Raw genomic sequence first — 12,922 nt, 5'->3', positions numbered from 1 at the left:
CTTGGTTGAAACAAACAACTTTGAAGAGTTTAGATCTCTAACTTTTTTTTTTTGATCTAACATTTGGTATCAGATCCCATGGACAACGGAAATTTGCTAAATGTGTGTGGGTTTTGGTGATTCAGATGCCGAACAAAAGGCTTTAATTTTCCCAATATTCAGAATATTACTTCATTACAAAAGAAATGTCACTTATAAGCAGCCCCTCCTCCTCCTACATTTTATGTTCTGCTGAACTTTTTTTTATGTACCTCATTTGGTTACATAATTTGTGGCATGAGACAGCTAGACAAGTGAAACAATGCTCAACATTTTAACCAAAGGCAATATTCAGGGTTCTGGAAAATGAATCTTTACACAAAAGACGCATCTAGTGTCAAAGTAAACTTCTTATATGAATCCTAACAAAGGATAAATTTAATTTATATGTGATTAGCTTGAACAAAACATTTGAAATTTTAAAACAAGCTATGATACTTTAAACATCTTTTATGTATGGATTTAAATTCCTAACAATATTGGTCAAGTTTTAATATGCAGAGACAGCAAAGTGTATATAGTTGAGTTATACTTTCTACAACACTCTTAATCCTGGTTTCGGGTTTGAAAGCTAGGCTTTCTGAAATGCTTAATGTAATCTAAAATTCTAATGCAATCTGAAATTCATGATGTTCTACACCAGGCAAAGTTGACCTCCTAGTTCAGACTTTGTTTTAACTAGTTTCTTAGTCTCTCATGAGGTATCATTTGTTTTGCATTTTCTTGGGCTTTTTTATTCCTAGAGATCTTCCTTTAGGCTCTAATGTCTTGTTACCTGTATTTTGGTATTTGTACAATATTATATTTCCTTCATTTTGCATTCAGTGGGAGCTGTTCTCTGGCTAACCTCACCTGCCTAAGGGCGATAAGGAACAGTAGTTCCTGAGGGCCTCTCTAGCTCTCAGCTCAAAGGCCTCTGGGTCACTGCACTACCTGGCTACTGGCAACATCACCATGAGCTTCCCTGACACCACAGATTTCAATGACTCTAAGACAGGACAGAGTTGCTGTCATTTGGGTCCACGTGTCCACATGCAACCATTCTTTTTGCTTATTTGTTTTTGTTCTCCAATGGCCTTTCATAGCATCCATTGATGATCATTTTCACATGCAACCATTCTTAAAGACTGTTATAAGTTTTCTGGAACTAAACATAACATTTGCTACTAACACTGTTTCCTTTTATTCTTGTTTTTAACTGAGTCTTTATTTCTCTCTGCATAAAATAGTTGTTCCTCTAGGATTTACAGAATATAAATTCTTCTGGAGCCTTAAAAATATTAATACCACAAGTAATACAGAAAAATAATGAAAATCCAAGAGCTATCTAAAGTAAGTTCAGAAATTCTGTAGCAAATCATAGCATCTGGAAAATTCATAAAAATTGATATAATCTTTTCTATGCTGGCACAATGAATATATAGGATATATAATGCAGAACACATTAAAGATAAGAGATTAAAATGTAGATAATGGATAAGGCACAAAGGTTTTTAAATGATTTTCTTTGCTATAACATGAATCTATTAAAACTACGACTATGTAAATACTTACTACCTATACTTCAAATTCTTTTAGGAAATAGCACTACCAAGAGAAAAATGGAGATTGGTGATGAAATCTCCAAGTACCTTTATAAGAAGAAATACTTGTTGAAAATATTCAGAAAACTACAAACCTTACACTAGGCCTATTAATTAAAATTACATGATTTATAGTGCAACCAGCATTTAATTTCTATGGTAGAGAATACAGTTATTTCATTCATGGAAATCTAGCAAGGATAGTGTAAACAGTTGCCAATTTCCCTACTGCTAATTTGGGCCAGTGAGCATAAAACTTTAAAATTTTGTTTAAAAGTGGTTTTTTTGGGGGGAGGGGTAGGAAATGCTAGAGAACATAAAGAAAAGACTGAAAGGAGAAACTTTCACAGCTATTTAGAAGGGGGTCAACTAGATATATAATAATCACTAAAAATTTGTTCTGAAAGAGCAAAACAAAAAAATTTCTAAAAGGCTGAAGTTCTATCTTTACCAGAGGTTTTTAAACTTTCTATATTAAAAAGAAACATTTTTGGCAAAATAAAATGTCCAAATTAAAACATTCAAAGTTGTTAAATATTCTCAAGTAAACAAATTACTACATAGCTTGAGTTAAAGATCCACAAAAAGGCTAACAATTTTTCAGTTATGAGAAACAGCAAGGGTTATATCATATTTATTATTTAGACGGATTATCCAAACTTTAATTAAAAGTTCCTCCCATAAATGAAGAGAGAATACATTTAAGGGAGATACCACTACTGAATAGCTAAAAGGAAAATAAAGCAACAACAAACAAACGTATTCTAAAGAGCTTCTATATAGTCTACCAAATTAAAACTCATAATTGTAAAAACATATCACACATATTAATGCTAATTTTTATTTAAAATAATTACTTTTCTCTTTTAGGCAGCAATTACCCTCCAATATGGTCCTCAGCCAGCTGAAGCAAACGATGTAAGGGAGCAGCACCACAATGTATGTAAGGCCGATACAACAGAATCCCAAAATTATAGAAGGGTAAGGGACACAGGGATGAGAAACAAAGTCCACTATCTTTCCATGTAGACCCAAAACTTCAAAAGAATGAAATTAGAAATTATCGCTCTAGTGATTCATTTATGATACTCAAACTAAGCCATTTTAGTAATCTTCATGGGTCAAGTTAAAAGGTAACCCTTTTTAAGACCTCTTTGGTAAAAATAATACATAGTAAATATGTTCCCTCATTGGTGGAAGATAGAATTTTGCAAAATAAAATTTCCCTTCTCTGCCTTAACTCTGATCTTGTTTTATGAACAAGATGCTATAAAAATGGTGCATTATTTATTTATGGAAGAATGGAGAAGGGAATGATGAACTCACCATTTCAATCTATTTGCCTTCACAAACCAGGATTTAGCATAGAAGATGAAATTCTATTCTTTGTGGAAGGATGGAATTTTTTTCTCTATTTACCTTAGTATTTATTTGGACACAATTTTGCAAATCAGGGAATGAAGTAATAAGCTATGATACTGATATTATGGGTAAGGTAATAAGAAACTTAACTTACCACTTTTTAGGCTTTGACAATGGTTTGTATTTGCCGTATTTTACACGCCATTCAAGAATTTCTTTACAGCGCTGACATACTCCATCATGAAGTTTTGCATTAATTTTCTAAAAAACAGAAAAACAAATGGAGAATTTCTCTTGTGAGTCAGCATTACAAACCCCAAAAGGTAAATGAGACGCTGAAGTTTTTTCAAAATGGTAACCTAACTTTAATCTGTATAACATTTTACGATATACTATGTACTTACTTTTTGTACGTTATCAATTTGGTTCTTTATAAAGGCAAAGATTCTTAACTGGGAGTAGTTCAGAATCATCTAGGAAATTTTTAAATTTTCTGGCAGGGGTATTTTAAGAAAGTCTTCTACTGTGTGTGGCAGGGGGAGTGAGAGAGGTTGGTTGGGAGGGGTGTACAACTCAGTGGTAGAACACATGCTTATCATGCACAAGGTTCTGGGTTGATTCTGATGCATGTGTTACAACTCAAACTGTATAGTTAAGATACATGCATTTTACTGGATGCAATTAAAATGTAAGAGAAGAAAATCTACTTCAAATTTTGAGACTGAATTGTCAGTCTGCAGGGGAGAGCAGAAACAGAAACTTGAGAAAGGAGAGCCATGGAGAAGCAGCTGGAAGCAAGAAGGCATTTAATTATTTAACTTAATCCTTTTGTATTCTCATGTAATGAAAAATATTTTAGAAAAGTTCACCTGGTTTCTTCAAAACAGAAAATACGTATGTGCATGTGCTGTGGTGGAAAATGAGCTTTGTGAGGGGGAAAAAATAACATTTATATTATAATTTTCTTCCCCAAATGTGTTGGGAAATAAGGAGGAAGGGAAATGTTTAGATGTGTCATGTGTTCTCACAATAGCTTTATATTTTATAACATATTCATTTGACTCAGGACCTAGAGTATATATTTTCACCCAGGACGCTGAGAATTCTCTAACTTATTTTGGTTGTGGAAGCCTGGTCTTTGCCTATTGTTGCAATAATGAGTAATGGACATTTTAAGTTTTCTTTGCTTCCTTTGTTTCCTTTTTTAATTTCTCAAGAGGAGAGGAAAAAAAAAAAGCATCCCAAAAGATGCAGATTCTTTGGAAGGTATATGATACTGAGTTGTAAGCACAATGTGTAGAGATCATCTGAAAGAAAACAAAACTTCTGAACAGTGCTTGATATTCTTTCAAATTCTAAACAAGAAGGTAAAGTAATGACAAAATATTTATTCAAAGGGAAAATATTTCAAGGGTATTATCAAAAACCATAGATTAAGCTGTGAATACATTATGTTTGAATTGAACTTTGTAGTGAAAAACATATTCTGTTACTTATGAATTGTGTATGGGCATTCTTTTTTTCCTGACCTAGATGGAGAGCCTCTGGGAAAGTAAATTCTGCATGCCACTATGTTTCCTCCTTTCTGTGGTTTGCTGACTGCAGCCAGAAAGAAGGAAATCTGTGCCTAATACCAAACTCCTCTTCTTATCATTGGCATTATCACTCTTAACATTGGCACTTAGTTATCACATACAGGGCTTGCTAAGAAATACCCAGAACTAAAGTTCACATTTCATCTTTTGTTCTCACTGACCTCTGCTGCCTAGAATATCTTACTAAAAGCATTGCTTTAATTTTCAAAACTATAACAGTAATAGAAACAAGCTAATGACTTGATCTATGATTATAAAATGAATGTGATATAAATTTTCTAATTAGAATATTCTTAGAAAGCAGAACATTTCACTATCTACAATTTTATTATATATAACACACTCTGCTTGTTAACTAGGAAGCACTATTTGGTTTGTTGTTTGTTTCTGAATCCAATTTCTGACCAGTTCATCTTGATTTACAAAGCTGTGCATAGTTTAGAAACTGGTTTCTTTAGGGTGGATCAACAGTGGAACAAAACAGGTCTTTGTGGGGACTTGTCCTGTGAGTGATGTGTGAAGCAGTATAAATGGAGATGTTGTACAGTATTCACATGACTAGCAGGCACTACTACAAAATTAAACTTGATTTTCATGTGTTAAGAAATGCATGAGAGTAAGAATGAGAATGAATAGTACTTTCACTAAAAAATAATTGCAAAAAGAAAATTGTATATCTTATTTTACAGTATTTTGGCAAACTAGAAAAAGCAAATTCCAGACATGTGAGCAATGAAAGCTAAATCCTAGTTCTAGGAATCATTCTGCCTGGGGCAAAGGAGACAGCAATCTCACCTTACACCTATATTTACAACTAACCCTGTTTTGGCAATTAATTTTAGCATGCCCCTCATGGTAGAAGAAAATAGGTTATTAAGGTTAAGCATGTTTGAATATAAAATCAAAACTTAAGTTTTATAAGTACAAAAGCCTTTAAAGATCATTAAGTTTAACAAGCTGTTTTTCAGATCTTAAAGGAAAAAAATCATCAGTGGAAGATTCCATTGGACTTAAGAATCTTTGCTAAAAAAAGGAAATCTTATTTATCAATGAATACTTTTTTTTCTTCTCTTTTAGTATTTTGTGTGGGGTTGGGGGGAGGTAATTAGATTTGTTTGTTTATTTAATAGAGGTACTGGAGATTGAACCCAGGACCTCCTGAATGCTAAGCATGTGGTCCACCACTGGGTTATACCCTCCCCTCTAAATACTTTCTTTGAAATATTAGAATAAGATTAAGGTGTATCAAAAGAGACTCCTACTAATATACACATAAAGTCATAAAAACTGTCTTAGCCAACATTAATTCATACAACATATTTTATAGTAAGTGTTGTTATCCCTGCTTTAAAACATTCTGTTGTCAGACAATGAGTCTATGGTAATATAATACAGCAATCCCCAAAAGAAACTGAATGAGGACTTCAATCCCAAGAAAGTAGCAAGAACAAATTGTAAATATAACATCTGTATCAACATGCTGATGCTGAAAAATATTTTATAAAAAAAACATAAAGTATCATTTAACAGAAGGAAGATACTATTGTGAGGGAAAAAGAATTTGAATTTCATTCAAGAGCAACTAATACCATTTTTCATTAGGATTTTTTCTATACCATAATTCTTTCAGAAATGCTAAAGGTAAAACAATGATATATGTTTCTTCCCTTCATTAACTGGAAAAAAAAACCAGAGGAATTAAAAAATAAAATTCTCAAGGAAAATGCCAATTCTAACCACTGCTGAATTTCTATTTCCATAGACTGGCCTTGTTCTTTCCCCTGCATTACACCAAAATAAGGTATTTGCTGCCAATACAGCTGCAACAATGTCATTCTAGAAAATAGAATCTTTGTATTTTAATTATAGTTAAAAGTATATATGTTAAAATTCTCTAGTAACACTCCTTTACTCTAAATTTGGTTAGAGGATAAAGATCTGAGTTTAGGAACAAGAACTTACATGACTAATAAAAATGTGAAAAATCTGTCTTTTAGATTGTGACTTTCAAATCATAAACTGTATTATTTTAAATTCTTTTAATATGGCCAGAACATTGTTGGGCATAAAGTACCTTACAAATAAATACAACTGAGAAATAGATGAAGAAATCAGATTCAGGGAAAAATGAGGGTTGGTAGGGAAAATTACAAAGCAGTCAGCAGTGCAGCTGGGAAGTGCACTTGCTAGAGATGGCCACAAGTGACATGTGAGTTTTCTAGCAGCCAATAAAATATAAGCTCTGCTTGCCTACCTGATTCAATGTCTGTAACACGCTGAAACGCCGGTTTCTTAGAAGCAGAACAACTATTCTTGTTATTGAAAACCAAAGTTTCATTCTTCCCAGAAAGGGCACCAGACGATACAGTAAGCAATGCTCTCAAAAACAGCCTTATAGTACAAAGCATTTCACAGAGCTGTTTTCTACCCTAATTCTCAAAGTAGCCGGGTGTTACATAATGCCAAACAGTGTCGTAAAAAAGTTATTCTCAGGCATGCAATGTAGGTACAGATGACTGATATTCACAGGATCTACAGAAATGCATTGCATAAGGCCATCTTCAATAAAAACTTTCTCTTAACTGAGTTCTAAAAACATTCACCTCTATTATGAAAAATTCGAACACGCAGAAAAAATTAAACAATAATACTAATGCATAGCCATATACACTACCTAGAGACAACTGTTAACATTTCCATTTTACCTATTTGCTTTTTATGTGTACACACTTAAAATACGTTGCAGACATGAAGACACTTCCCAATCATATATATCCTAGAAATAAACTTTCTCCTACTTAACCGCAATACCATTACCACACCTCAGAAAAAAGAAAAATAACTCTCTAAGATCATTGAATGTAGCTAGTATACATTTAAATTTCCTCAACTGCTCCTTCACTCTCCTAAATCAGTATTCAAGTTCAGTTTGTTATCTCTCTTTTAATCTAGAAGGGTCTCCCTCTTTTATATTCTATTACACCGATGTTTTATGAAATACCAAGTAAGTTGTCTTTGAGAATATACCACATTCTGGATTTGTCAGGTTGTTTTCTCATGGTGTAATTTAACTCATTGCTTTATTTTCTGTAGTCCCATAAAGTGGAAGTTAGGTTTACAGGCTTGATTAGATCCAAGTTTGAGTTTTTGTTTTGTTTTGTTTTGTTTTGTTTTGTTTTTTGTTTTGTTTTAACAAGAAGAGTTCATTTGTGCTGCTGCTGTGTACTCCATGTTACTCCAAGTCAGGAAACACAAAGTGTCCAGTTCTTACCTAGTCAGTGATGAGAAATTTGACTGATCATTTGATTAAGGTAATGACTGCCCAGATCTCTTTGAATTATAAAGATTTGCAATAATGTATGGGGGTCATGTCAATATACTATTACACAATAACATTTTTGTTTCATGGTTTTAGCATCCATGCAAGGTCCTTTGAATCAATCATTTTAAATGCTAACTCTATCAATCTTTCTACATTAATTAAACATTTTTTAAAAAAGGTTGCCAGCTTAAGTCAATTTTGAGATACAATACATATACAGTAAAATTCGCCCATTTTAGGTGTATCATTCTATGAATCTGACAACCTAAATATAAAACATTTCCATCACTCTAAAGGGTTCCCTCATGACTCTTTGTTTGCAATTCCCTCTATCACTCCCCAAGCAACACTAATTTTTTCATTTGCTCCTATAGTGTTGTTTTTTCCAGAATGTCATATAAATGAAATGATGAAGTATATAGCTATTTGAAGAGCTCACTCCTTTTTTTACTGTTGAACGAGTATTCCACTGTATACATGTGCTGTAAGATTATTCATTCACCATTTGAAGAACACTGAGTTGTTTCTAGTATGGGGTGCTAATAAATATTTACATACAAGTTTCTGTGTAGTCAAGTTTTTATTTCTCTTGATTTAATATTTAAGAATGGCACTGTTGGGTGTAGATAATTTTATGCTTAATTGTATAAAAAAACTAAGTTTTTCAAAGTGGCTGTACCATTTCACATTTCCACTAGCCATGTATGAAGATCCAGTTTTTCCAAATCCTTTCCAGTGTTTGAAGTTGTAAATTTTTATTTAAGCCATCTGAATAGGTGTGTAGAGTTATCTCATTATGGTTTTAATTTACATCTCCTTAATAACTAATAATGTTGAACATCTTTTCATTTGCTTCTATGCTATCGTGTATTTTCTTTAATGGAGTGTCTGTTCAAATTATTACACCACCCCCCTTTGTTTATTGTATTGTTTGTTTCCTCATCATTGAGATGTGAGGGTTCTGTATATATTCTAGATACCTGGCTTTTGTTGATACGTGCTTTGTAAATTCTCCTAATACATTCTCCTAATCTGTACTTTTATTTTGATTATCTTAAAGATATTATTTCTAAGAGAAAACCTTTTAAATTTAAATGAAGAACAATTTTCCATTTTTTTTTATGGACCATGATTTTAGCATCAAATCTAAGAAGTCTGAAGAATCATGGTTTTCACTTGTTTTTCTTCTGAAGTTCAGTAATTTTACGCTATACTTTTAGTTTATGATCTATTTTGAGTTCATTTTTGTACATGGTACAACACACTGGTAGAGGTTCTTTTTAAGTTATATATGGGTGTCTAAGTTCCAGCACTGTTAAATTGTGTTTGTATCTTTGTCAAAAGTTAAGTATGTGTGAGTCTATTTTGGACTTAATATTCTATCACATTAATCTATGTGTCTACTTTTTCTTCAGTCCCACCCTGTCTTGATTACTAGAGCTTTAAGGTATTGAAATCAGTACTGTGCATCCTCTAAATTTTTCTCTTTCAAAATTGTCTTGGCTATTCTACTTCTTTTGCTTTTTCATATATATTTTAGAATCAGTTAGTTAATTTCAATTTAAAAAAACCTGCTATGATGGTAACTAGGGTTATATTGAAACTATAAATAAATCTGGGGGAGAACCAACACCTTAACAAAACTGAATATTCCAATCCATCAACATTGCATTCCTGGGATAAATTCCCCTTGTCTGAGATGTATTAACTTTTTAATTTATTGGTGAATATAATATGCTAATATTTCTTGGAGAGTTTTGTGTTTATGTTCAATGAGGGATATTGATCCACAGTGCCTTGAGGTTTTTTTTTTTTCTTATAATGTCTTTGGTTTTGGTGTCTAGTTCAGTTGCTAGAGAATTCATGTACAAGAGTTAAAAAATTAAAGACTTAAAATAGAGGGAAAGATTTTAAATATCTTAGAAGAATACTAGAATATTAAAAATCTTGTAGAATAACATCAAATCCTTATTCTAAATTTTTTAAAGTACATTTACATGTTTGAAAGTGGTTTTTTGTTCACAACCAAGAAAAATTTTATCCTAACTAGATGGAGTTCAACTCTTTGTAGTTACAGCTCACTCACCTTTGGTTTCTCAAACTACATAACACCTTAGGAATCAAATTTATCACTGAATGGGGCAGGGAAAAGGACAGAGTTCAAACTTCACATAGAAATCTCTTTTGTATTCTGTCCAGTAGTTTGTAAATTTTGTTCATCTCCCTACCACTCCCTTTTCCTTTGGGGGGGCAGGGGTGGGTAATTAGGTTTATTTATTCATTTTATTTTTTAAATGGAGGGACTGAGGATTGAACCCAGGAGCTCCTGCATGCTAAGCAGGTGCTCTACCACTGAGCTATACCCTCTCCACTACCACTCCATTTTGCAACTAGTTCTTTTCCTTTAATACTTTTTTCCACTGTGTATTAACAATGGTGTACTATATTGTATAATTTTCTCATGATAAGAATTTATTACCTTTTGTAAATGAAAAATTACTGATCAATTATATAGATTTAAAACAATATAAGCATTTATATATAAATGTTCACATAATAGAAATTTTTATAAAAATACAGATAAAGAAAAAAAGACTAGTCTTACCACTCTGAGATTCTACACTTTCCATCATTTGAAGCATATATTTATAGAAATTTGCATTTTTTCTGTACATGTTGTTTTATAATTTATTAATTTTTTCATATTAGCATATACTTTTTTAATGTGTTCTTTTCTTTATTGAAGTATAGTTGATTTACAATGTTGTGTTAGTTTCCGGTATATAGCAAAGTGGTTCAGTTATATATACATACATATATATATATATATATATACTTTTCCAGATTTTTTTCCATTATAGGTTATTACAAGATATTGAATATAGTTCCCTGTGCTATACAGTAGGTCCTTGTTATTTATCTATTTTATATATAGTAGTGTGTATATGTTAATCCCAAACTCCTAATTTATCCCTTCCCCTACCTCTTTCCCCTTTGGTAACCATAGTTTGTTTTCTATGTCTGTGAGTCTATTTCTGGTTTGTAAATAACTTCACTTGTACCATATTTTAGTTTCCACATATAAATGGTATCATATGATATTTGTCTCTGACTGACTTCACTTAATACAATAATTCTAGGTCTACTTGGGTTGCTGAAAATGGCATTATTTCATTCTTTTTTATGGCTGAGTAATATTCCATTGCATTTATTACCACAACCATTCATCTGTCCAAGGACATTTAGGTTGCTTCCATGTCTTGGCTACTGTAAATAGTGCTGCTGGGAACACTGGGGTGCACGTATCTTTTCAAATTAGGAGTTTTCTCCAGATACGTGCCCAGGATGGGATTGCTGGTTCATATGGTAAGTCTATTTTTAGTTTTTTAAGGAACCTCTATGCTGTTCTCCATAGTGGCTACACCAATTTACGTTCTCACCAACAATGTAGGAGGGTTCCCATTTCTCCACACCCTCTCCTCCATTTATTGTTTTTAGACTTTTTAATGGTAGCCATTTTGGTGTGATGTGATACTTCATAGTAGTTTTGATTTGCATTTCTCTAATAGTTAGCAATGTTGAGCATCTTTTCATGTGCTTATTGGCCATCTGTATGTCTATATAAGTACATATACTTTTAAAACATGTTATTGGCTGTGTTATATTCTATCAGAGTAATACTGTCATGTACTTAACTCTATTATTTGATCGTTTGCTTGTTTTCAATTTCTGACTAAATATTTACATGTAATATATAATTAACTGCATTGTGTTATAAACATCAGAAAACTATTGAACTTGCAAATTCTCATCACACTATATTTATACATAACAAGTTCTCGCCCCATTTCAACAAGAGAGTAAAAATAACAGGAATTTTATCAGAGGTAAAGACTCATAGTAAAGAATAATTGTAACTGTCCCTTTCTCGAATCAAGTACATAATTATTTGGATATTAAAGCAAATGTTTCCTAATGTTATCTAAAAAATTTTGCTTTTCTTTATCCTGACAGTTAAATTAAAAAGAAAAAAAGAAGACACTGCCATTTTCCTTTTCAAAAAGGGAGTTAAAAAATATTCTTGCTGTAACAAACTTAATATCACATAGAACACCACTGCTATGTGATCCAGAATATCAATATTGAGTTCTGTTTACTTAAAACTTTCAAATGTACAAACTCTTTTTTAATGTGATAAGAAGTAATACTTTGAATGTCTATTACTCTCAGAAATACCTTATTTGGATAAGTTACTGAGTCTTACTATTTTTATGTATTTTATTATTTCACAAAATGAGCCAGTCATATAAATAGACCAGAAATACTTTTGAAGTGAGTTTTAGTAATAAAATTGGTTGTATTGTCATTTAAGGAAAAATAATGAAACCAAAATTACTATAGACCTATTTCTTTTTAGGAAACTACATTTATTTAATGTCACTAATTAAGAGATTAGCTGTCAACATTTATACGAACTTCACAAAAAATTCAGCCCATCTCCTTTAAGCACAATATTACCTTAGTGTTCTAAAATACTTGATATACATACATATATACATCAAATACATAAATGTTTGAGTTACCAATACTTGATTTTTCACTATATAAAATTCTAATTAAAAGATACCTAAGGCAGGCCACTCTCTCTCTCTCTTGCCTTCTTAATAAATCTACTTTTAGATTTAATAAATCTAAATAATAAATTTCTTAATAAATCTCTTAATAAATCTACTTTTACTCAAAAAAAAAAAAAGAGATACCCAAGGCATAAAGTGAGGTGTATTTCTACAGTAACCTAAAATAATTTTCTTCCCTGAAGTCTGTCCATCTTCATCTCCTTCACTCTGTATTGATCTTAAGTCTTTGAAACACCAATATCAACATGAGAGAAGTGAAAATATACACTAGAAATACTCAAAATTCTCTTCTTGTTCAGTATATTTATAAGCCTTTTCTAGTCAAGAAATATTTGATTCTCTCCCCCACTTTTTTTAACTGCTGAAATCTTTAACAAGTGACAT

At 31.9% G+C, this 12,922-nt stretch overlaps 1 protein-coding gene across 1 annotated transcript in view; it reads right to left on the bottom strand.

Moving 5' to 3' along the window:
• The window catches only part of C4H9orf85 (chromosome 4 C9orf85 homolog), a 53,863-nt gene that overhangs the window by 19,982 nt on the left and 20,959 nt on the right, over positions 1 to 12,922 (bottom strand). The window contains exon 2 of the mRNA XM_006194722.3: positions 3,139 to 3,245. Coding sequence (XP_006194784.1) covers positions 3,139 to 3,245 — 107 coding nt within the window. The remainder of the gene's footprint in view (positions 1 to 3,138; positions 3,246 to 12,922) is intronic.

The sequence above is a fragment of the Camelus ferus genome, chromosome 4 (genome assembly GCF_009834535.1).
Source record: "Camelus ferus isolate YT-003-E chromosome 4, BCGSAC_Cfer_1.0, whole genome shotgun sequence".
Taxonomy (NCBI): Eukaryota; Metazoa; Chordata; class Mammalia; order Artiodactyla; family Camelidae; genus Camelus; species Camelus ferus.
Note: the sequence above shows the minus strand (reverse complement) of the source record. Positions and strands in the feature narration are given on the sequence as shown.